At 39.5% G+C, this 25133-nt stretch overlaps 2 protein-coding genes across 2 annotated transcripts; both read right to left on the reverse strand.

The window, feature by feature from the left end:
- Positions 1-1214: 1214 nt before the first annotated feature.
- On the reverse strand, positions 1215-2147 carry LOC116900473 (olfactory receptor 4A47-like). The gene has a single exon (XM_032902208.1). The coding sequence runs from the start codon at positions 2142-2144 to the stop codon at positions 1215-1217; it is 930 nt and encodes a 309-aa protein (XP_032758099.1). The 5' UTR covers positions 2145-2147.
- A 7618-nt stretch (positions 2148-9765) lies between these two features.
- LOC116900474 (olfactory receptor 4C12-like) lies at positions 9766-10679 on the reverse strand. The gene is given in 2 exon segments (XM_032902209.1): positions 9766-10529; positions 10532-10679. Coding segments are annotated over 2 exon segments (909 nt in total). The 5' UTR covers positions 10677-10679.
- Positions 10680-25133: the final 14454 nt, after the last annotated feature.

The following is a 25133-nucleotide window of genomic DNA, read 5'->3' on the forward strand; positions in this document are numbered from 1 at the left end:
CCCATGTGGGACAGGCTCTGAAAGGCCATTCCTTCAATCTCTGCTCCAAATTTTGCCTCTATACCCTTCCATGAATATTTTTGTTCCCCCTTTTAAGAAGGAGTGAAACATCCTCACTGTGTCCGGGGGAGGGAGGCTGGAAGGGGGACAGATGTGGAGAGGAACACTCTTATAGAAGAAGGGGAGAGGGAGGAGAAAGGGGGCTTATCTCCAGGAAACAGGGAAAGGGAAATAACACTTGAAATATAAATAAAAAATTATCCAATTAAAGAATAAAATGTATCACTACTTAGCTAACTAATAAATCCCTCCCCTTGCATGATTAATTTTTCTTAATTTTGTTGTTATCTGAACATTTAAGATCTTCCCTGTTACAAAAATCTCAAGTATACAGTACATTATGATCAGCTATATATGCCATGCTATACATTAAACTCTTGGAATTATTCATCTTTCATAATAAATCTTCACATTCCCAACATTTTCTGTTTACTCTGCCCATAACATCCATAATTCTTCCTTTGCTCCTATTAGTATATTTTGTATCCCACATGTAAATTACTTTGGGTGTTATTGGTTTGCCTATTTCTGGCTTCTATTATTTAGCTAGTGTCCTCCAGGCTCACCCTTTTCAGGAATGATGAGAGCTCTCACTTAAGGATTCTTAAAGCATAGTACAGCCTTAGCATCTGAGAGTGGTGGCATCCAGATTAGGGATAGGTATACTAATTCTATGTTTTGACCCCTGTTGTGGGTTCGATCCCTACTATTTTTCCTATTATTTTTATTATACAGAATCATGACACTTGTAATTATACACATGTAAATGAAATGTTGGCAAGAGTCTAATGATATTTAAATATTTAACTGCTATAAAAAATAAATCAACATAAAAATAAAACAAGATATGGTAATATATCTATAGATACAGATAAAATCAGTGCAATCCATAAATATTTCATTCACTAATCCATTACTTCTTATTCGTTGATGTCCTATTATAAGTTCATTATGCCTGTCCAGGTATAGTGATATACAAGATATTACAAAAGTTATACGGCATTGAATTTTATTAATAGTTCAAACACATAGTTCATTTGTATTTTTAAGAAGTGTTTTTAAAATAAGGGAAGGTAACATCACAATTTCGAAGATATGAATCATAAGGAGACAGCATCACAATCAGATGACTTCAGTCATTGTAGAAGACTCACTTATTTGTGTCCGGAAATAACTTTTCTTCTCCACAGCTTCTTCATAGCATTTGTCATCTCTGAGTTTCTCAGAGTATATATCAAGGGGTTCATCATGGGGGTAATGACTGTATAAAACACACTCAACAATTTGTCAATGGGGAAAGTTTTAGCAGGTCGTGCATACATGAAAATACAGGGAACAAAGAATGAAACAACTACAGTGATGTGGGAGCCACAGGTAGAGAGAGCTTTCCACCTCCCTTCCTGATTAAGGCTCTTTAGAGAGTACAAGATGACACCATAAGAGATGAGTAAGAGTAGAAACACAACCGTGCAGATCAGCCCTCCATTGGCCATCACTAAGAGGCCAATGGCATAGGTGTCAATACAAACAAGTTTTAGTAAGGGGTACATGTCACACATAAAATGATCAATGACATTAGGACCACAGAATGGGAGTCCATATATAGTGCTGAGCTGAATCACTGAGTGCAAAAATCCTCCAATCCAAGATAATATCAACAGCACAACACAAACCCATTGCTTCATGATAGTTGAATAATGCAAGGGCTTACAGATGGCCACGTAACGATCATAGGCCATCACCAACAGAAGAAAAACCTCTGAACCACCAAAAAAGTGTTCTGTGAAGAGCTGAGTCATACAAAATTTAAAGGATATTGTGTTTTGGCCGAAGAACAAATCTGAAATCAATTTGGGAGAAATGGCAGATGAATAAATGATATCCACAAATGACAAGCTAGCAAGAAAGAAATACATTGGTGAGCCCAAGCTGTTACTGATGGTTACAGTCATAACAATGAGCATATTTCCCACCATGGTCAAAATATAGGAAAGCAAGAAAAGAACAAAGAGTCCTTTCTGCACCTTTGGATTCTCTGAGAGGCCCAAGAGGACAAAGTAGGTTACATTGTTCTTTGGTTCCATTTATTCTTTCATTGGTTCTGATTTCAGACATGAAAAGACATTACCTACAAAACAAAGATCTCCTTAGAGTATTATGACATTATTGCTTCCTTATTCACCTGTTTAAATATACAGATAGAGGGAGGGGGAGAAAGAGAAAGACAGAGGGAAGGAGGGACAGAAAAGGAGAGGGGCGGGGGAGGGAGAGAGACTTAAGTCAAGATCACTGTTATAAACATGTGGATTTCAAGTCATTTAAGACAAGGTTCCATGCCCTAAGTAATTTGATGCATAATGGTGGGGTCAGCCATCAAAAAAACAGCTTCATAAGCGTCATTGAAAACATTTATGCTCCTCCATAGAATCATAGAATTGAGATTTCTAAATTCACCAGGTCCGGGAAAACTTCTCAGAGGAAGAAAGCTTACATGAGTTTAAAAGAAAAATAGAGAACAACAGAGAACAGAAAGGAGATTCCATGAATAGGTTCACCTTATGTGAAGTCACAAAATAGAGTGATCACTCTTAGGGAGACTACAAACATAAGATAATAAAATTGCTGTATTAGTTATTAGCTTTGCTGCTTTAAGAGAATGAATCTACTCCTTCCAGTTTCTAATAATATGTTCATTTTTATTTGAGACCTCAGGCACAGTTACCTTAATGTCCATGGATCTGAAAACATGTTGTTGAGGGTGTGTGTGCAGGGAGGGTGTATGTGTTGTACATTCTACAGCTTTCATCTTTCATTTCTAAACTCTTAGCCGCAATCACCTTTCCATGTCCATACTTCAAAATGTAATCTCTTTCTTCAAGGGAGTTTCAAGTTTTCTTATTTGTTTGTTTTGTTTTGCTTTGCTTCGTTTTATTTTGTTTTGTTTTAATCACGAGTGCTAACACTATTCCGTCATCTAACCATGACCTAATCTTAAAGCTACTTCTGCAGCTTTAGATTGCAGCTACACTTTTTTCTCCAACTCTAAACATGATTCGTTTTATTTTGTATTTCATTTATAAATACAAATTTTAAAATGCAATATGCGTCCATTCATATGAAACTCGGAAACAGCTAAATTAAGATTGCATAAACAGATTAGATGTTGGTAAGTTGTTAAAAATTGTATAAAGGACCTAGAATAATAATGTCAATTAAATAATACGAAATTAGGTGGAAGATAGATGACTCAGAAGTTGAGAGCACCCACTGTTCTTCCCAAGAACTCAAGTTATCTCATTTCAAACACAAACATAGAAATTCATAATATTCTAAGAATATGGCATTATAATTAGGAAGAGGAATTTGGGGAATTCTTGGAGATATTCTATTCTGATCATTTTGTGATGTTTAGAAATATTTATAGCATTTCATTAAACTTTTCATTCTTTCTCTGTTATTTAACTTTATAACTACATTTTATATATTTATATATATATATATATATACATACGCACTATAGACAAATAGAGACAGAGACAGAACACACTAAAATATCAACACCTTTACATGAGTTAATGATTGTTTTACTTTTCCTGTATTTTGTAGAAGTTTTTCATTACCCAGTGTCATTATTATATTGCCATATTTGCTAACCCTCAGTAATATGTGATCAGCATTTAGCTTGTTGCATGTTACTTTGAGGAGCTAGTTATTACGAATTCTATTTGAAGAGCCCGGAGATGTTTGAAAGGGAACCAGGTTTAACCATTCCCATTGTACATGTGTTAAATGACTGAAAGCAGGTTATGAGATAAATTTATTTCTGAAATATAGTGGACTTTTAATACTTAAATTGAGTAAATTGATTAATTGGTTTGTAAATAGGAAAACTTTTGTGATTCAAGTACTTTTTCTTGTAAGTAGCTGTCATCGAGTCCAAATAATGTATTTAAAATGCTAAGCATTTAAATTTAGCTGAATGTGTAGCAATTAATTTTTCTGTGTCATTTTATGTTCACTGGGAAGTACAGGAAAAAAGAGCAACACTTCTTAGTACCTAAATCATCATTCTTTGGCAAGAGTTTCTGTTAAAAAGAAAAAAAGTTAAAAGAAACACAAACTGGGATTTGGTAAGTTCTGCATGCTAAAAATTCAAAATCAAGTAAATACAGTGATAGAACCTACAGCAGGCCATTAGAAAACAATCTGATCCAGTTCTCTCCCTAGTATATCCACCAACAACTTTGCATTGATATAGTACTTTTCCTGTACCAAAATTTCTTACTTTTTTTGGCAAGTCTCATGTAGCCTGGATTGATCTCTGACTTGCTATGTGTCTGAAAATGGACTTGAACTCTAGATCCTCCTACATCTACCTCTCAAGTTCTAGAATTATAATAGTGTGCCACAATGTTTATCTAAATTTCCTTTATAATAAAGACATCCAATCATATGTTACCTTGCATAAAAAATTAACACTATCACAAAATAAAGTCACATTCTGAACTTCTATAGGTTGCAAGATCAGTATTTTAGATGGAGAAATATTTGACTCAACTGGACCAACCTTCTTAGGAGCTAATCACCAGGAAAGAAATAAAGCATTTTTGTTTATTGTGAAAAGACAAGAATCTAGCATAACTGTCTCCTGAGCATCTTCATCCAGCAGCTGATGGAAAAAGATGCAGAGACCCACAGCCAAACATCAGGAGAAGCTCATAAAGTCTTGTGAAATGGTAGGGGATAGAGGGAGTGGGTGGGTAGTGGGGGAGTACCCTTATGGAGTCAGGGATTCGGGGATGGGATGGGAGTTTCTGGAGGGGAAATGTAAAGAAAATATCCAATAAAAAGATGAAAAAAGGATGTAAGCAAGCAGAAGAAGTCCAGGATACTATAAGAAGAATCACAGAGTTAACTAATCATAACTGGACCCCTGGAGCTCCCAGAGATGGGACCACCAACAAAAGAACGTGTCTGTGCTGGACCTAGGCCCCCTACACATTTGTAGCAGATGCACAGCTTGGTTTTCATATGGCTTCCCTAACAATTGAAACTGTTATCTGTCTCTGACTCTGTTCCCTGCCATTGGATCCCCTTCTGCTAGCTGGACTGCCTGGATGGACCTCAATAGAAAAGGTTGTAGTTAATCCTGCAGAAACTTAGTGTCCCAGGGTAGGGTGCTACACAATCGAGGAGTTATGGTGGAAGAGATTTCTAAGGATGGGACTGGGAGGAAAGGAAGGAGAGAGAACTTTGATTAGGATGAAAGTGAATAAATAAATAAATAAATAAATAAATAAATAAATAAATAAATAAATAAGAAGGAGAAAAGATCTCAACATATAAATATATGGAATGAATAGTAAGAAAACTAGGATGTTTTGTGTAATAAAATGTGTGACCCAAACTAACACAATCTCAGATGTCTAACAAGGTCACTGAGAAGTTCATTTAGCATCTTAGGTATTCCTCCTTTTCCCAACCTAAATAAATGTGTAAAGTACTCCAAAGTAGTATGTCTCATTGTTCTCTCTCCTGATGTCTGTATTTCTAATTATATATATCCATTTAATATTTGCAAAAAGAAATTTGAAATCGTTGAGATGAATCCCTTCCCTCCAGGTTTTCTCTACTGAAATATCACTGCTCTCTTTGGTATATGTCCCTACAAATCCTGTAACTATCCTTCACTCCTTTGCTACTTTCATATTACTTTTTCATCAGTTTAAGAAATCCCATAGACTCTCATTTTTCATTTATTCTTTTCTATAGACTAATTTCAGAGACTGAAAGCACGTCACACAATCTAAAATGGAATGGTGGTAAATACTGTACAATCTGTGATGCACAACAAATGGCTATAAGTACACTTATTCCATGATGATGATCAAGATAGAATTCCAGACATCACAAAGAGTCAATGTCTTACATTTATACCCAAGGTTTATACCAGGGCCTCATATCTAAGTGCAGGAGCTTTCACATTGGCTGAGGAACCACTTTTGCATGATTCTTCTACTTTACAATTTGGAACTATGGCTTTAAGGGCGTAAAATAAGTCCTAAAAATTTCCTTTGGCTTTCTAAAACTATATGCATTGCATGTCACATGTAATCTGCCAGTAACTGTGTGGGTCCAGAAGTTTCCTTGGCATATTAATTGTAATAAACTTGATTAATTGTGTAATTAAAGTGTATTCAGTTATAAAGTCTGATTTGCACTACTAATGGCCGAAGTCTTACCTTTTGAGAGCTTCTTTGCAATTCGAAGGATTTTTTACTTCATAATAGAATAACTTCTTCCATCCAGTATGTGCATAGAAGCCAAAAAAGCTAAATTAGTTCTTGAAGATAATTTTGAAATAATGTGGCTTGTTTTCTGGACTTCTAAATATTTCAAAAATTCATTGTCTTCATTGTGGAACTACTTCAAAGAAGTTACATAATGCAAATAAAAATTAAAATTTTTATAGTTTAATAACAACAGCCATTCAATTAAACCACATAATAAAACAGCATCTAATCTTCATTACAAGGAATATTTTTCTCTCTTAACCTATATCTAGTAACTTCAATAAAGAATTCCCCTTCAGACGTTTAACCTACCTCTTCTTCTGTGTTGATATAAACAAATACACACACTAGACACTGAGAGACATCATTCTTATGACTTCTTTAAAGCATGAATTAGGCCAAGTAAATCATTTCCTAGCAATTATGTCAGTTATAAAGAGGACTGCACATTCTGTCTGGCAGAAGCAAAGATCACCTGATGGTTTTATACCTGACAACTGCACTCATTGATTGTAGATTCTGGAGTATGTCCAAGGTAGACTCTTAATGAAATTCTCTGTGATTTCAAATATTATGACAGATAACAGTTAGATAAACAATGATTAATATCATTATTAAAAAGTTCCTTTAAGTTGCAATTAATAGGTGAGATGAGAATCATCTTTTTAGGTAGCTAGAACATTGTAAAAGACTTAGAATACACCACAATAGAACATTAAAAAAGCCAATGCAATGTCTTGGATTAATTTTCCAACACTGAAGGAATAAATAAAGGAAAAAATAGTAGAAAATGATGAACTAGAGGAGAGGAAGGAGAGGAAGGAAACGGAAGTAAAATGCAAGAGGAGGGAAGAAGAGAAGAAATAAGAGAAATGTTTTGGGTCTCTTGGAACATTTGTTATTCTTTATACTTTTAATTGATTTACAGCAAGTTTTGTGATGATGTTTTCATATAAGTTTTGGTTGCTGTTGGCTTTTCTCAGACTTTTTCTCTTCATCTCCCTGCTCCTCACCCCTGAGCCCTACTTATAACATTTTGTCTCTTCTGACTTTCATATCATGTGAATTCCTTTACCCTCCCTAATCACTCCCCTGTTGAAAACTGCTTCCCCACCCTCTCCTAGCCCCTTTCTAGTTTCCTGGAATCTGTTCGTGCTCATTCCCATTTATGTACATATGTAAAGATCAGAATCTAAGCCATGCATATGAGAAAGAATACCCGATGCTTGCCTTTCAGAGCTCAAATCGCATCATCGTTTTCTTCAGTTCAATCCATCTTCCTGAGAATGACAAACTTTCATTTTTCTTTATGTTTAAATAAAACTTTGTTGTATGTATGTACCATATTTTCACTATCCATTCATCCATTGATGGACATTTGACCTGCTTCCATTTCCTTGCTAGCTTTTTAAAAGAAAAACTTTAAGGAAAGGAAATATCAACAGATATAATCAGTTTAGGACAGTTCTCAAGCTATGAGTTGTAACCCCTTTGAGGATTCAAATGACACTTTCACAAGGGTCACCTAAGAACAGCAGAATTATCAAATATTTACATGATGATTCATAACAGTAGCAAATTACAGTTAAGAAATAGCAATATTTATAGTTGGAGGGTCACCGAAACATGAGTAACTATACTAAAAGATCACAGTATTAGGAAAGTTGAGGACCACTACCTCAGGAGAAAGTGAATTGGTATGGAACAGAAGACACTCAATGTAGTGAAACTACTTTGTATGATACTATCTATGGTACTAAATATGTATCATGATACATTTTTCCAAGGCCACAAAAGTATACCACCACAAATGAGTGCCAGTGTAAGCTATGAATCTTGAATGAAAATAATGTTGTTATGAACTAACCAACTGTTAAAGCCTAACCAGTGTGATATGGGATACTGACATTGGGTACTATGGTTTGAATGTCCCATGAATTTTATGTATTAGAAACTATGACACACTTGAGAGGTGAGTGTGTTACAAGTCAGTGAATGAATAATGCTTCAAAACCTAGAATTGCATTGTGAATGGGTTCCTATAAAAGTAAGAAATAATATGTAATTATATAATCTTTATGATAGCACTATATAATGTGGATGAACACCTTACATCATGCCAGATACACCGAGTGTACAAATCTTTTGTTGTTGTTGTTGTTGTTGTTGTTGTTGTTTGTTTTTGTTGTTGTTTTGTTTTGTTTTCGCCTTTTTATAAATGTAAGTGACTTGGGAGGTGATTGTCTGTGTTTGGATTTTATTTGTATCTACAGAGCTAAGTGGTCTTCAAATCAGAAAAGCAACACCCCTTCAGATTCATGTCTTTGAACACATATTCGTGGTCTCAGCACTAGCAACGCATTTTCCAGAAAGCCTGAATAGGGACCATACGTCCCTCAGCAAATAATCCCTAGAAGTTCACTTCACCCTGTGATTCTAACCCTCCTAGTAGCTTCATACTTTGTACATGATAAACCACTGTGTAAAATGCTACAGATGACCCTGTATATTTAAATAAGAACTCTGGCTGGTAAACAAAACTTATCATAATGGATCCATTTTAATTTATTAGCAAGAATCAAAAGTGCTCAATATTGTAATCAATAAAAAGATCTCTTTTTAAAATGAATTTATTCTGAGTTTCAAATGGACATTATGTTCATTTATTTAGTAAATATTTGTGCTATACCAAGTCTAGGTGTTAGAAAAGTGGTAGTGTATGAAACAGACAGTGCCTCCACTTTCATAGAATTTAGAAACCAGATAAGATAGTCAGATTGTTAAATGTTGTTGAGAAAATATTAAAGTTGTGTGTAGTGACTGAAATAATGAAGAACGGCTTTACATGAGTGTTCAAGGACCACTGAGGAAGTAGGAACCTAACTACAGAATAAATAGAGTTCAGAATACAGCCTTTTATTCCACACTTTTCATGAAGAATTAAAAGTTGCAATTGCCACCAGTTTTGCTATGAAAAGTGAAGCCCAATAAATTATTAAACAATACAATATTGTAATCAGCAAGTATATTATTTCTTAAAGTGTATACATAGACATAGAGCATTTGCTTTGATTCATCCAGAAAAAAAATATACCACAAATGAAGATATGTCTGTCAACAACAGCCCTTTGCTTTAAAATAATGGAGCTATGACCTTGGAGTATTTACTTCAATAAGAACCCTAATCAACTTTGATAGTACATTAAAGTTGTCAAGCAAATGAGCAATGTATAAATCTAACAGGGACATTTTAATAATCATATTTAAAGGATATCATTTTTTAGAGAGTTTGACATACTAGCAATGCCCTTTAGCATAAGTAATCACTATGCTCAGAATCTTAAGAATGATGATTTTTTTTCTCTAAACCATTTGAAAGATAGTTCGTTTACATTATGTAATTCATGATTTCTCAATTTAAATCAACTTGGACACAAAGTTTCTTCATAGCATTTTTCACCTCAGTATTTCTGAGGGTATAAATTAAGGGGTTTAGCATAGGAGTTATCATGGTATAAAATACAGCCACTGCTTTATCAATAGAGAAGGTCATTACTGGGCGCAGATACACAAATATGCAAGGCACAAAGAATAAGATGACCACAGTAATGTGAGAGACACAAGTAGAGAGGGCTTTGCGCCTTCCCTCCTTGCTGTGAGATTTCAGAGCATCGAGGATGACTATATACGAGATCATCAGAAGTAGAAAGTTTAACAGGCAGATAAAGCCACTGTTGGCAGCAACAAAGAGACCCAGGTTATGTGTGTCCATACAGACAAGTTTCAGCAAAGGGGTCAGATCACACATAAAGTGGTCTATGACATTGGGACCACAGAAAGGCAACCAGACTGTGAAGAGGATCTGAATGGTTGCATGAATAAAACCTCCAGCCCAGGCCACCCCCACCAAGAGGCCACACACAAATCTGTTCATGATGATCGTGTAGCGTAGGGGTTTGCAGATGGCCACATAGCGGTCGTAGGCCATAACTGTGAGAAGAATAATCTCAGCAGCGCCGAAAAAATGCTCCGCAAAGACTTGAGTCATGCATCCAGTGAAAGAAATGGTTTTCTTTGCAGAGAGGGAGTCGACCAGCATCTTTGGAGTCATGGATGAGGAGCAGCAGCCATCTATCAGAGAGAGGAAAGAGAGGAAGAAGTACACCGGGATGCCAGGGCTCTGCTGCTGCTGATGGTGACCATGATAAGCAGGTTGCCAGCCAAGGTGAGCAGATAAACAATGAAAAATACGACAAATGAAAATATCTGAAGCTCCATGTTCTGAGTCAAGCCCACAAGAATGAATTCGGTGATATTATTCATCTTCTCTATTGATTCAGCTCATCTGACAGATGAATGTCCTAAAAATAAATGACATACTCACACACTTAAACTATGGCTGCCTCTGTTCTTTTGCCTTTAAAAGCAAAAAACAAAAAACAAAAACAAAAAAACAACAACAACAAAAAGCATGCTCCTAGGAGGCCCCACACTCAAGCACATTTGGAAATCACTAACTGGACTTAGTGGGTAATTAAAAAAATAGTAAGTGTATGAAGTCAGGAGTGGGACCTATTGAGAAGTATACGGGAAAGAATGGAGGTAAGGAGATATACATGGTCAGATTTCATTGTGTACATATATAACATTCTCAAGAACAAAAAACTTAAACAAGTACAATGTCATAACAACTATTTCCTTTTTACTTTACTTTTTCATATATCAGTGAAAATGTGCTTATTCTACTTATAATTTCCTCATATGTTTTCAATTTTTAAGTCTATAGAAAGTGTTATTTCTAAAGCTAAAAGAGCACACTATCATTCATGAAAACTTAAGAACCAATCCATGGTGTGGCCATATATTAGCACATAAAAGCTACACAAAACACCATGCATTTTTACCTGAAAGTGTGAACCTCTGAGAGAAAAGTACATTTTTTTTCTAGTTTTATGCCTCATAAAAGACCCAAGAACACTCAGAGATTCTTTCATGAGCCATCCTTATTCTTGCTTTACTTATGTATAATTTTCATGGTGTCTCCAGTAGACAAACTCAGAGGTCATGATAAATACCCATTACTGAAATCGTCTCATGTTTATCTGGCAACATTCAGCAATACGATCCTTGAAGAAAAAATTTTGCTTACTGCATTCTAGTCACATTTATTTTTAGTAAGTCCTAGTAGTGGCCAAAACATAAATACCTAAAGCATTTAACTAAAAAGGGAGAAAGAAGATAATGTGAGGGAGAAAAGGAAAAGTACATTTTACAGTGTATTTAAGAAAAAGAATGGTTGGTGAACTTAAAGTTCCAAGTGTACATTTTGGAATCCTACATCTATTATTATTAACTACATAAAATTTTAAATTTCAGTTTTAAATCTATTAACCTAAGGACAAATGTAGCTAAATTTACCATTATTGCAAAAATTAAAATTGTGTCTAATTGACTATTATTTTGTTGTATAATTTTACAGTTCTCGTGGAAGTATTAATAGAATTTTTCTTAAAAATGTCTTTGAAGACGACTAAAGGATAAATATGAAAATATAGTCAAGGTGTGTGACCAAAACTTAAAAGAATGAAAGTCAAAAATAAAGCTCATCATATTAAAAGTAAAAAACAAACAAACAAACAAACAAACAAACAAAAACATCCTTTACAATAAAAATAATTTTGACTCATTTTTCTTTCTTATGTTGAAGTTATGCATTTCTGGATTCATGTGCTAAAGCCATTTGCCAATCCATAGAATATGCATTTCTTCTCCCTTGGCTGCTACAGCTAAAGGTGAAGGGTAAGCCAAGTTTACTATTCAGATAAATGCTTACCTGTATCTGTGGCTACAGAGCCGGCCTAGAAGCTGTAAAACACTTGAAGACGGGGAAGCAATGTGTATGGAACAGAGAGAAAATAAATGGAGCAAAGAAAACAAAGAGTAAGAATAGAAAAAGAGAAAAGAAAGATAAAGAGCATAAAAGAAGAAAATTAGGAGAGAATGAACAGAGCTATTTGAGGATCCCCCCCTCTGTGTGTGTGTGTGTGTGTGTGTGTGTGTGTGTGTGTGTGTGTGTGTGTGTCTGTGTGTGTGTGTGTGTGTGTAGGGAGACCAGAGGACAGCTTTGTAGAGTAAATTCATGCCTGCCTTTCACCTTTACATGGGTTCTAGGAATCAAACTCCGGTTGCCAGACTTGCATCTTACCAAACCAGATTTCATTCAAAAGTAGCTAATATTTCAAACAATTTTTTTACTTTAAATCCAAAGTCTTATCAGATTCACTTGATCGTTACTGCTCTCAGGATTAACATTAGAAAAAAAATCAGCAAGTAAGTATCCTACATCCTTCTAACAGACTAGCAAGGCAAGGGTTCAGTCTGCACAATTACATACAGAGTTAAAAACAGCAACCTTGCCATTAATTACAGATGCAATAATACTTAAAATAAAACTTTGAGTACCCTATTTTCTTCACTCTTCTATAAGAATTTGCCTTACTGAAAAACGTGTGCAAAGTAATTGTCATGTTGGTTTACTGTTTTAAAAAATAGTGTTTCTGTAAAAATAAAATCATGAAATAAAATTTGAAAATGGAGGAGAAAAATGTATGTTTATTCTACTTACCAACATTGATGTCTCTGCATGTGTGAGACTTCGCATTCTAGCCCATAATGAACTGTCCCAGGTAATAGATATTGTGACACTGTGTTTAAATACATTTTATTCATGTTTTTGAGATTAGAATTTAATTACATTTCCTTTTTTTCCCTCCAGGCCTTCCTGTAAACTCCACCCCACTCTCCTTTAAACATGGCCACTGATTTTGAACAGACAGGAATGGTTCCAGCATTCTATCCAGATCTACCTGTTTCTCTGTGAGACTCAGAGAAGTCATAGAATTTACCTAAATTTCATCCATTCTTTTGCCCAATAGTCCTGATTTGGACATTAGGTACTAAGTCATCATTTTTAAAGCTAGCAAAGTAACACTGATTTCCATGTATCCACAGCTGGTAAAGCATTTCATGGGTGAGAAGTGCCTTCAGCCAATGCTTCCATGCATTCACTTAGACTCTTAGAGCATTGATGGGAAGCTCAGTGCAGCACAGTTGGCCCATAAGAGTCAGATTTCTTCCTCTCAGAATTCCAGTTGTACCTGTACAGTATGGCTGAGAGGAAAGGCATTACCTTTGTTATGCACTCAACCCAGAAGTCTTACCCACCTGCACTCTCAGTTGCTTAAATTCATAGAACATGAATACATAAATGTTATACTCCACCCTGTGCCATTTTCACATGGGAAGAGCAATTAATTTCAAGTGTCAGTGCCAAAATGTCAACCTTTTATCACATCCTCTTACTGTCCCTATGAAGGTGAATAATACAGATTGGGAATTTATCTACAGTGTGGAGCTGATAATCAACCTACAATCAGAATGTGGATCATTTATCTCAGTTTTTCTTCAGCGAATGTTATTTAAATAGCTAAATGTGACTGTGTTGTGAGCAATCAGCTGCTTTTGGTTAGAGCCCAGGCTGACATCTCACAGGAGAAGGGGGATTAATTACTGTTATTGTGAGTGACTGACATTGTCAGCCTGACAACGCAGATCTGGAGAGGGGAGGTAGTAGTGCCATGTGAGGAACTTATAAATAAAGGATAAATAAAATGACATGGAAGCAAACTGTCTAAATACCTATATCCATACTCATAGACAAAAGTGGTTTCTGGTCATTCTTTTCTTAATTAATTTCTTTATACACTTTACATCCTGATCTCAGCCCCACCTCCCTCCTCTCCTCCTAATCCCACCTTTATAAATCCCTCCCCCCCCCATTACCTTGTCCCCTTCTACTCTGAGAAAAAAAAAAGCCTACGTGGGTAGCATCCCTGCCCTGGGACATCTAGTCCCAGCAGGACTAAGCACATCATCTCCAACTCAAGCCTAACCAGTTAGAGGAAGAGAATTCAATGGAAGGCAACAGAGTCTGAGACAGACCCTGCTCCAATTGTTTGTGGACCTGCATGAAGACCAAGCTTCACATCTGCTACAAAAGTATGGTGGGGGCCTAGGCCCAGCCCCTGCATGCTCTCTAGTTGGTGGTTCAGTTTCTGGAGGGCCCAGAATAATTTACACTATAAGTCTTGTGGTATCCTTGACCCCTCAAGCCTGTTCACTGCTATCCCCTACTCTTCCACAAGACTCCTCAAGCTCTGCCTGAGTTTTGGTTATGGGTCTCTGCATCTATTTTCATTGGCTACTGGCTGAAGCCTTCAGGAAACAGTTATGCTAGGCTCCTGTCAACATATTATAAATGTTTTTAACTACAAAATAATGTTTTCTCTGCCTTTTTCAAACATTCTTAGTGTTATTTATCCCTTCCCTACCTGTCCTTATGCATTGCCCTCCTTTCCCCTCCCAGTTAGATCCATATCCCATTTTTCTCATTTTCTCCATATTATTTCCTTCTCTAAAGTTCCTTCTCTCCCTCTCCTGTGGGAACAAACACAGAGACTCACAATGGGACAATTGGCAGAGAATGAGAGGCCTCAGAACATTTAGTATTAAATTTGACATCTTCATCAAGCCCTTCCCTTCAGAACTCAAAGAGCTATGTGAAGGAGGAGTGATAATGATTGTTAGAGTCATAGGGGAGAGATGATATCAAGGAAACAGTGTCTTTCAGACACAACAGGACTGATCACATATGAATTCACAACACACTAAATGATTATATAGCCATATCTGGGAAACCATGTAGTATTTTACTTTATGAGTCAGTTACCTCACTTGGTATAATATTTTTCAGTTCCATACATTTACTTACAAATTTCATTATTATATTTTCTTAAAAGATGAAGAAATTTATATAGTACATATGTACTAGGTTTTCTTATTACCAATCCAATAGTTGAAGAAAATTTAGGTTCTTTTCATTTCCTAGTTATATAAGCAAAATGGCAATGAACATGGCTGGGAGGTATCTGTGAGATAATCTATTGAATCCTTTCATTATATGCCAAGGACATACTTTTTTTCTTTCTTTTTTTTTTTTTTTTGAGTTTATCTCATGCCGATTTCCAAAGTGACTGCAGAAGTTTACAATTCCACCAACACTTAATGAGAGTTCCATTTTCCACATTTTTGCCAGCATTTTCATAAGTTTTTATCTTATATTTTACTGAAAATTAAGTTATTTTCATACAGTATAGCCTGACTATATTTTCTGCTCCCTAATCTCCTCTCAGATCCTTCCCATTGCCCCCACCCTTCCAACACCATAGTTTCTTTCTCTCTCAGGAAGACAAACAGGTGGATAAAAAAAGGACAAAGAAAGATATTTTTAAAAGGAAAGAAATAACAAACAAAAACAATTAATAAAAGAAAAAGGAGGTGGGGAAGAGAGCTGAGCACCCAGGAGTGCAGACATCCTGAGAAAGCAGGACAGACTGACACCTCTGTACACCTCTGCCACATCCCTGGTCCAAGGGGAAACTGCACAGTGCCTCTGGACACAGGGATATGGGAACAAACAGCCGCAGGTACTGGTCTGCGCCCAGGACGGAAGGGAACCGGCCAAACAGCTCCCTGCACCCATATCCTGTGAGGGAGAGAGTTGGACTTTCAGAAGTGTGGATATTCCTGAGAAGTCAGAGGATAATATCCTCTACCCACAATCCAGATCCAAGAGAGAATCGCCTAATGCCAACTGTGCACGCTGAATGCAAGGACCTACGAGAAAACAGGGGCAGGACCCTTTGATTCCTGCCCACGCCTAGAGCTGAAAGACAGTCTCCAGAAGTGCTGACACACCTATGAGGAGAGGTAAGACCCACTTTTCTGCTACCAAGTGACCTGCCTGGTGGATTCAGGACACACAGAGGCAGAAGTCCTCTGGGTCAGAGCACTTCCTGTTTCTGGCTCTGCCCGGAAGTGAACTGATAACATCCCACAGTTCCCCGCACCCAAATCCCATGGGGAAGAGAGCTGATCACCCATGAGTACAAACATCCTGAGACCACAGGACAGACTGCTACCTCTGCACACCTCTGCCCATGTCCCTGGTCCAAGGGAAAACTGTATAGTGCCTCTGGACACAGGGATATAGGACCCATGGTTCTGGTCTGTACCCAGGACAGAAATGAACCTGCCAAACGGCTCCCTGCACCCAAATCCCATAGAGCAGAAGTGTGACTTCTCGAGAAGTCAGAGGAGACAACCCTCTGCCCACAGTCCAGACCCAAGAGGGAATCACATAGTGCAAGGACCTAGGAGCAATCAGGGGCAGAGCTTTGATTCCTGCCTATGTCTAGAGCTAAAAGAAAGTCTCAGGAAGCGCTGACACACCTGAAATCAGAGCACCTGTTCTCAAAAAAGACTTAAAGTAAACAGCAAAACAGTTCTACAGGAGTGCTGACACAGAGGCCTACAGCAGGGTCAAGCCACTCTTAGAAACAGTATGACCATCAAACATCAGATACAACCCAGTGGCTAGAGGCAAGCACAGGAACCTAAGCAACAGAAACCAAGACTACTTGGCATCACCAGAGCCCAGTTCTCCCACAAAAGAAAATACTGGATATCCATACACAACAGAAAAGCAAGATTTAGGTTTAAAATCACATTTTTTGATAATGATGGAGGACTTCAAGAAAGACATAAAGAATTTCCTTAAAGAAATGCAGGAAAACAAAAGTAAACAAGTAGAAGCCCTTAGAGAGGAAACACAAAAATTCCTGGAAGAATTACAGGAAAACACAACCAAACGGGTGACTGAATTGAAAATGGAAATAGAAACAATAAAGAAAGCACAAAGGGAGACAACCCTGGATATAGAAAACCCGAGGAAGAGACAAGGAGCTGTAGATACAAGCATCACCAACAAAATACAAGAGATAGAAGAGAGAATCTCAGGGGCAGAAAATACAATAGAAAACATTGACAAAACTGTCAAAAATAATGTAAAAGACAAAAAGCTCCTAGCCCAAAACATACAGGAAATCCAGGACACAATGAGAAGATCAAACATAAGGATAATAGGAATAGAAGAAAGTGAAGACTCCCAACATAAAGGTCCAGTAAATATATTCAAAACCATTATAGAAGAAAACTCCCTAACCTAAAGAAAGAGATGCCCATAACATACAAGAAGCCTACAGAACTCCAAATAGATTGGAAAAGAAGAGAAATACCTCCCACCATTTAATAGTTAAAATACCAAATGCGCAAAACAAAGAAAAAATACTAAAAGCAGTAAGGGAAAAAGGTCAAGTGAAATATAAAGTCAGACCTATAAGAAATACAACAGACTTCTCACCAGAGACTAGGAAAGCTGGAAGATCCTGGGCAGATGTCATACAGACCCTAAGAGAGCACAAATGCCAGCTCAGGTTACTGTATCCGGCAAAATTCTCAGTAGATGGAGAAACCAAGATATTCCATGACAAAACCAAAGTTACACAATATCTTTCTACAAATCCAACCCTACAAAGGATAATAGATGGAAAACCCCAACACAAGCAGAGAGACTAGACCGTAAAGAAAGCAAGAATACAATTTCCTTTCAATGAATCCAAACGAGAGACAAACATAATTCCACCTCTAAAAAGGAAAATAACAGGAAGCAACAATCACTATTCCTTAATATCTCTCAAAATCCATGGACTCAATTCCCCAATGAAAAGACATAGACTAACAGACTGAATATGTGAAGAGGACCCAGCATTTTGCTGCATGCAGGAAACACACCTCAAAGACAAAGACAGATACTTCCTCAGAGTAAATGGCTGGAAAACAACTTTCCAATCAAATGGCCCGAAGAAACAAGCTGGAATTGCCATTCTGATATCAAATAAAATTGACTTTCAACCAAAAGATAAGGAAGGACACTTATCATCTGATCAAGTGGGGAGGTCCTGTTGTGGATGATACCATCCCTGGGTTGGTATTCTTGGGTGCTATAAGAAAGCAAGCTGAGCGAACCAGGGGAAGCAATCCAGTAAATAACATCTCTTTATGGCCTCAGTATCAGCTCCGGATTTCTGACAAGCTTGAGTTCCAGTCCTGACTTTCTTTGGTGATGAACAACAACATGGAAGTGTAGGCTAAATAAACCCTTTTCTCCCTAACTTGCTTCTTGGTCGTGATATTTGTGCAGAAATAGAAACCCTGACTAAAATAGTCACCTATCCCGGAATCCCCTATGCTTTAAATCAGTCCTGCAAGCTCACTTAGGTATCTATCTTATTAATGGGGAAACTCCAGCAGGCTGGACTTCTGTAGAATAAAATACCCTTCGCATACTATTTGAGTCCAGGGTGTCATTTTTCAGTGAATCATGGACCATTACACTAGAGGGCTCATCCCAGGATTCAATGGAGACCCCCCTGACCCTAATAGTAATAGTAGTGTTTTTCCAATTAGTAAGTCTGGGTATGTGGTTGTCTTTTGTCTGTATTTGTGTTCCTGTTTTGGATTTAATTCTGTTTCAAGTTTAATCTAGAGGTCAAGAGGGATAAAGGTCAGGGGCAACAGAAGATGTTCCCAACACTCTACCAGAAGCTTGAGAACTTGCTAGTTTTCATCTGGATTCTGTACTGCCTATGGGTTTATGGGTCTCCCACGCAAAGGGAGGAAGACCTTCTGAGACAGCCTTTCAGTTTTTCTTTTGCAGGGAATGTTCTTCTGTTTCTGTCTGTGTGTGTTGTTTGTGCCTTTTGTCCTCTTGTACAAATTTTTATTTGATTTCTAGGATGGGACAGGCACAAAGCACTCCACTGGGCTTGGTCCTGGACCATTTTAAGAACTTTCACTGAGTCACAGAAGACTCAGGTCTGGTTGTTAGTCCCCGAAAACTAACCATCTCTTACAGGAATGAATGGCCAACCTACTCCCCATCATTTACAGGGTGAAGATTTAGTTTATGAGGCCTGGGCCATAGGAACCAAATGCTATGGGCCTCGCCACTCACCACTCTTCTTCTTCTAAAGGAGAGTCAACCTCAGCCCCATGCCTTGCTCCCCATTTCTGCTCCCAAGGAGAATCTCTGTTTTCCTCCTTATTTTCCTGCTCCTGCAGGATTAATTGTGGGGTCCCACGTCTGCTCTGCCATAGGGATCAGGCTGCTCAAGGAGGCAAGACGCAGGAAGATTGGCAGGCGGGTGTCCGGCTATGGGAAGCCACTAGACACCACTCCGGGGTTGAGAAGGTGCAGTCAGAGAGCTGCTGGACACAGCCTGAGCTGGCTAAGGGGTTCCTAGACCTGCAAGGAGGCAGGCCCGACGGGTTCTCCGGCTCTTGGGCATCCAGGCACCGCTGAGATGCCTCCACAAAAGAGCAGATAATGGAGTGGGGCCTTGTGGGGCTGGATCTAGCCAGGGTCCCAGGGGAAAAACAGGGAGCTCAGACTGGTCCTGTGGGGAGTAGTCCTTGGCTGGACACTAGTAGGCTTGAGCTTAGTGGTGGGTGCCGCTGGGAGCACAGGGAGGCTTTCTTCGGAAGATTAGACAGCGGATCTGTAGGCGAAGGCCTTCTCTGTGATTCTCCAGGGCAGATCCTGATGAGGTAGTCCACAGTTTCAAGGCATTTATTGTCATAGAGGAAGGTGGATGAGTAAAACCGTACCCCCTTTCTCAGAGTGGGCCTAAGATTAAATGCAGGTACCTCATTATAATAGAGATCTGTGTTGAGCCTACATGAGCGGTCATCTCCTCTACCAGTGGAGGGGCTTGGGGCGTTGCCCTTACGTGACTGATGGTCAAAAAAATCTATGGAGTGCTGAGGGCCAGTGACAGACCTGGTTTCCTGTGAGTTAGGTGAAACGCCTACTGTCCCTCAGGGCGTCTTTCACTGTTTCACATTCTCCTGCCACCACTGCCCCTACCCAGCCAGCACAGGCAAAGGGAGGAGCAACCGCTGATTCCCTCTGACTCTCCTGACTCCACCTGGGAGTCCACCTCATCTTCTGATCCATACTGCCCAGAGGGCTGACTCTACTAAGGCCTTACCCTTCTGTGTTATGGGACCTTCAGATGCTCAAGGCAGACGGTTCCTGACATATGTGTCATTTGCCAGTAATGATCTTTACAATTAGAAGCTGTAGAACTCTCCAGTTTTAGAAAGACCATTAGCTCTCACAGGTCTCCTAGATTCAGTCATGCTGACTCACCTACCCACCTGGAATGACTGTCAGCAATTATACCAGGTTGGTTCTGGGATCAAATGGGCTACCAACTCAAGTTCAAGCTGATTTGGATGCAGCCTTTCCTTTGACTCAACCCAACAAGGATTTTAACACAGCTGAAGGTAAGTAGAGGCTATGGATCTACCTTCAGATTCTGATGGGGGCCCTCTGAGAGGCCACCAGACGGCCCACAAATTTACCTAAGGTGAGCCAGGTGGTACAGAAGGAGAATGTTAGGCTCAGGGAATATCTAGAAAGACTTCTGAAGTCTATAGAACTCACCCTGCTTTTAACCCAGAAGCCAGAGAGCACTAGTCAGCTGTGAACATGATTTTTGTTATCCAAACTGCCCTAACATCCACTGGAAGCTTCAGCTACTGAATGGCTTTGTGGCCTGCCTCTGGCACCCCAAAGCCAGGCTCTATTTACCTTTGAATGGCAAGACTTTGGAGAGACGCTTTACAGGAAAATGGACTTGGACATGCCTGACTCAAGGAATCAAGAATTCACCCACCACCTTTGAAGAGGGACTGATGAGGACTTGAGTAAGTACTGGCAGGCCACCCCCAAATAACTGTGCTCCAGCATGTATTTCAAGCTCCCAACTTGGAGACAAACCAGGAGGCCACACAGATACATGAAATCTACTACGGGAGCTGCCTCAACTTGAATACTTAGTGTCTGCTATAAAGGCCCAACTTTGTCAACCTGAGGTCACCTACCTGGGGTACGTATTCAAGGGGAGCTGGCCAATATATGCTGTCAGATGTCCCAGAAGCAAACCATTTTTAGCATCCCAGTTCCATCAACCTAAAGGTAAGTATGAGAATTTCTGGGATCTGCCAGGTTTTGTAGACTTTGGGTACCAGGGTTCACTGAGATAGTCAAACTGTTATATGAGGCCACCAGGAGCCAAGAAGACAAAATAGAATGGACCCCTGAGATGGACATGCCTTTTAAGACTCTAGGAAGAGCTTTATTGAAGGCATCAGCCATGATCCTCCCAGACATTCACAAACCTTTCCACCTGTATGTAGATCAGAGAAAGAGGATAGCAAAGGGGGTTCTCGCCCAAGTGTTGAGACCTTGGAAACAACCTTAAGAAGCTGGACCTGGTGGCCCAAGGATGGCCAGCCTGCCTCTGGATCATAGCTGCCACTGCCCTGCTAATCAAGGATGCTGACAAAATAACCATGTGGCAGGAACTTGTTATCACCACCCTACCGTGCTATTGAGGAGACCCTCGAGAATCCTCCCAGCTGTGGCTCTCCAACTCCAGATTGGTGCACTTTCAGACTCTACTTTTGAGTATCCCTCACATAAGATATAACCCATCATGTGCTCTAAACCCAGCCACCCTGCTACCTGACAGGTGCTCAGATGTGCAGCATGATTCCTCTATGGTTCTGGGGCACATCCAGAACATCAGGCTGGACTTGACTGGCATACCCTCGCCAGATGTGAATCATATCTACTTCACAAATGGGAGCAGCTTCATCCAGAGTGGAATCAGGTATGCATGGGCAGCAGTAGTGGACTTGAACTCTGTTATTTGGGCAACTGCTCTGAGGCTGAGAGCTTTAGCTCAGAAAGCTGAACTAAAGGCTCTAACCCAGGCTTTAAAACTGGCAAAAGAATCCATAGCAGATGCACCTTTGCTATGGCTCATGTACATGGGGCTATGTAGCAAGAGAGGGGATTATTGACTGCTGAAGGGGAAAAAACATCAAAAACAAGGAAGGAATATTTGCTTTATTGGAGGCATTATGGCTTCCTCTCAAAGTGGCCAAAATTTATTGCCCCGAGTATCAAAAAGGGACATCAGAAACAGCCTGAGGAAAGAGTGGCTAATAAAGTTGAAAGGAAGCTGCCTGAGCTTCCACTGCTGACATTCTAGCAGCTTGGCTGCATCCCCACTCTTACCTGCTGCTCCCAGCCATCCCTAAAGATGCTGGTGAAGACAAATGACATTGGGTGACATGTCAAGGAGTTTACATACGAGAAGGCGATTGCTGACCTCTCAAGGCTGCACCATCCTACCTAAGGAGTTTGCTAAGCAACTCATCCATCAGATTCATCAAGTTTCACACAACTGAAAACTGAAGGAATTGCTGTGAGGGGCAAGCTACAAAATATTTGACTTAGGACACTTGGGTAATCAGGTAATCTCAGACTGTGCCACCTGCCAGGCTGTGATCTCCCCGGGCCCCAGTCAAGGAGATAATCCAGGAACCAGAATCAGGGATCAACAGCCAGGGGCTAATTGGGAAATAGACTATACAGAAATAAAACCAGGAACTTATGAATGTAAGTATTTGCTAGTTTTTATAGATACCTTTTCAGGAATGGCAAAGAAGCTTCCGGAAGACAGCATACCCAGGTTTGGATTGCTTACCCTGTTTGAGTCTGACAATAGACAAGCACTCATTTCTCTGACACAGGTTCTGGAGACCGATTGGAAATTATACATACATACTCCAAAGTTCAGGGGAAGAATAGAGGATGAATTAGACCCTGAAGGAAGCCTTAGCCAGATTAACCCCTGAAACTGGCAGTGACTAGGCATATCTCCTACCTTATGCTTTATATAGGGATAAGAACACCTTCTATGCTTTAGGTCTCCCCACCCTCTTTTTGAGATCCTATATGGGAGGCCTCCTCCCATGCTGCCTAATGTCCAGTCTGATATCTTAGCTGAATATGATCCACATAAGTTTTTTAAATTCTTGGAAGCCCTCCATAGGGTCCAGAAGCAAGGGCCAGCAATCCACCAGGTTTATGAATCTGTTTCCCCTGACCTAGGTGACAAAGTTTGGGTTAAGAGACAAAACCACAAGACTCTTGAACTTTGATGGAAAGGACCTCACACTATGATCTTGACCACACCTATGGCTGTTAAGGTGGATGAGATCAGGACATGGATACACCACTCCCACATTAAGCCTGCTAGGAAAAAGATGATCCAGCAGTTGAGGTCTCAGCGGAGGAGACTTCCGGGCAAACTACCACAAGAATGATGGAAGGTCACCCCATACCCTGTCAGTTCGCTGAACTTTGACTCTAGTGCTCCTGATCCCACTTGCTTGCTGCTTCAGCTTTGCCACGCCAACCAATAGTAACAGATAGTAACAACCCAATACGAACAACCTTGTCATCAAGTCCACAGTGGCTGACAGGGCGGCTGATTGGACTGCCCGTTCTTAACTCTGCTTGTTTCAAACTTAACATGGAACTACTGGTTACCAGACAGGGACTCTGCATTGGGAATAAGATACCCCCGGCCTATTCCTACCTTTGAAACCACATTGTAACCCCTACAGTTGCAGAATACATACTACTCCCAGAGAACCCTTGGTGGGCTTCTACCTCAGGGCTTACTTCATGCATTTATGGCCTGATTGTAAATATTTTTATGTTCTAGTATATCTTGTACCCAGAGTGACTTATTGCTCTGGAGAGGATGTCTTCAACCAGCTAGCGCCTCCAATCAATTGGTTTAAAAGGGTGGCCATTTCCACTGTGTTACTAGGTTCTTTCCTTGGTATAGGGCTGGCTGGAGCTACTAGTATAGGGGCCTCAGAAACATCTCAAAGATTCAAGATGGCCCATTACTGAAAGGGGGAAAAAGAAGGCTAGGCTGATTCCATAACAGGCTTCAAAATGACAGTTATGGAGATAAGGCCTAAATCTCTGTTTCCAAGAGCTGGGCAATTTCAGGCAAGTCCAGGCCCCAGAACCTGGCCTACCACCTGGCCTGAGGCAAGGACAATGGGTCAGCATCAATTTCCAGACTTCTTCAGCTTCTTCTAAGCCAACAGTTTCCAGACCTTCCTAGCAAGTTTCTGGCCCCAGTACCCTGGTAATGGAATGTCTGTGGAGATAGACCCACATGATTAACAGAGTTCACCTGCCCTGGAATTCCCTAATGTGCTTTAAATCAGGCCTGCAAGCTCACTTGGGTGTCTCTCTATCTTGGTAATTGTGAGACCCCAGCAGGCTGGACTTCTGCAGAATAAAACATTCTTTGTGTTTACATGTATTTGAGTCTGGGATATCATTCTTCATTGAATCATGGATCCATACAGTACCACAGTTGCTGGTCTTTAATACTTTGATATCTGGGCCTTGGTAGTCATCCTCAGGATGTAAAAGTGGCTAAATAAGAACTACCTTGGAGGCTGGCTTCATGAACGTAATCTAACGGGTTTTATTAAGGCAGAGAGAAATGGGGAGGACAAGGCCTGCTGGAGCAATGTTTGCCATTCTTAAGTTGGTTAGAACCCTTCATCCGTCCATCATGGGTGACAGGTCACAAATTTTGGAACATGGAGCCCATAGCACAGTTGGCAGGCAGCTCGACAGGTTGGGGAGTGTCCTTTCCAGTTGGTCTAAACCTCTTCCAAGCAGATTTGCCTGCTTCTTCCAGTACAGTCCGATCTCAGGGTCTTTGCAACATGGTATGTCTGAGAGTCTGCAGCTTGGTTTATCTGAGAGTTACTTTTATCTGTCTTTATGTTTATTCCTGGAAAAGAGGAGTTTAGGGATTTGGTCAGTTTCATGGACTTCATGAAGATATTTTGAGTTGTTTATCTTCT

Source organism: Rattus rattus, chromosome 5 (genome assembly GCF_011064425.1).
Source record: "Rattus rattus isolate New Zealand chromosome 5, Rrattus_CSIRO_v1, whole genome shotgun sequence".
Lineage (NCBI taxonomy): Eukaryota > Metazoa > Chordata > Mammalia > Rodentia > Muridae > Rattus > Rattus rattus.

Excerpts from the sequence above, each read along its gene's own strand:
- LOC116900473 (XM_032902208.1), bottom strand. The coding sequence starts at position 2,144 with ATGGAACCAAAGAACAATGTAACCTACTTTGTCCTCTTGGGCCTCTCA.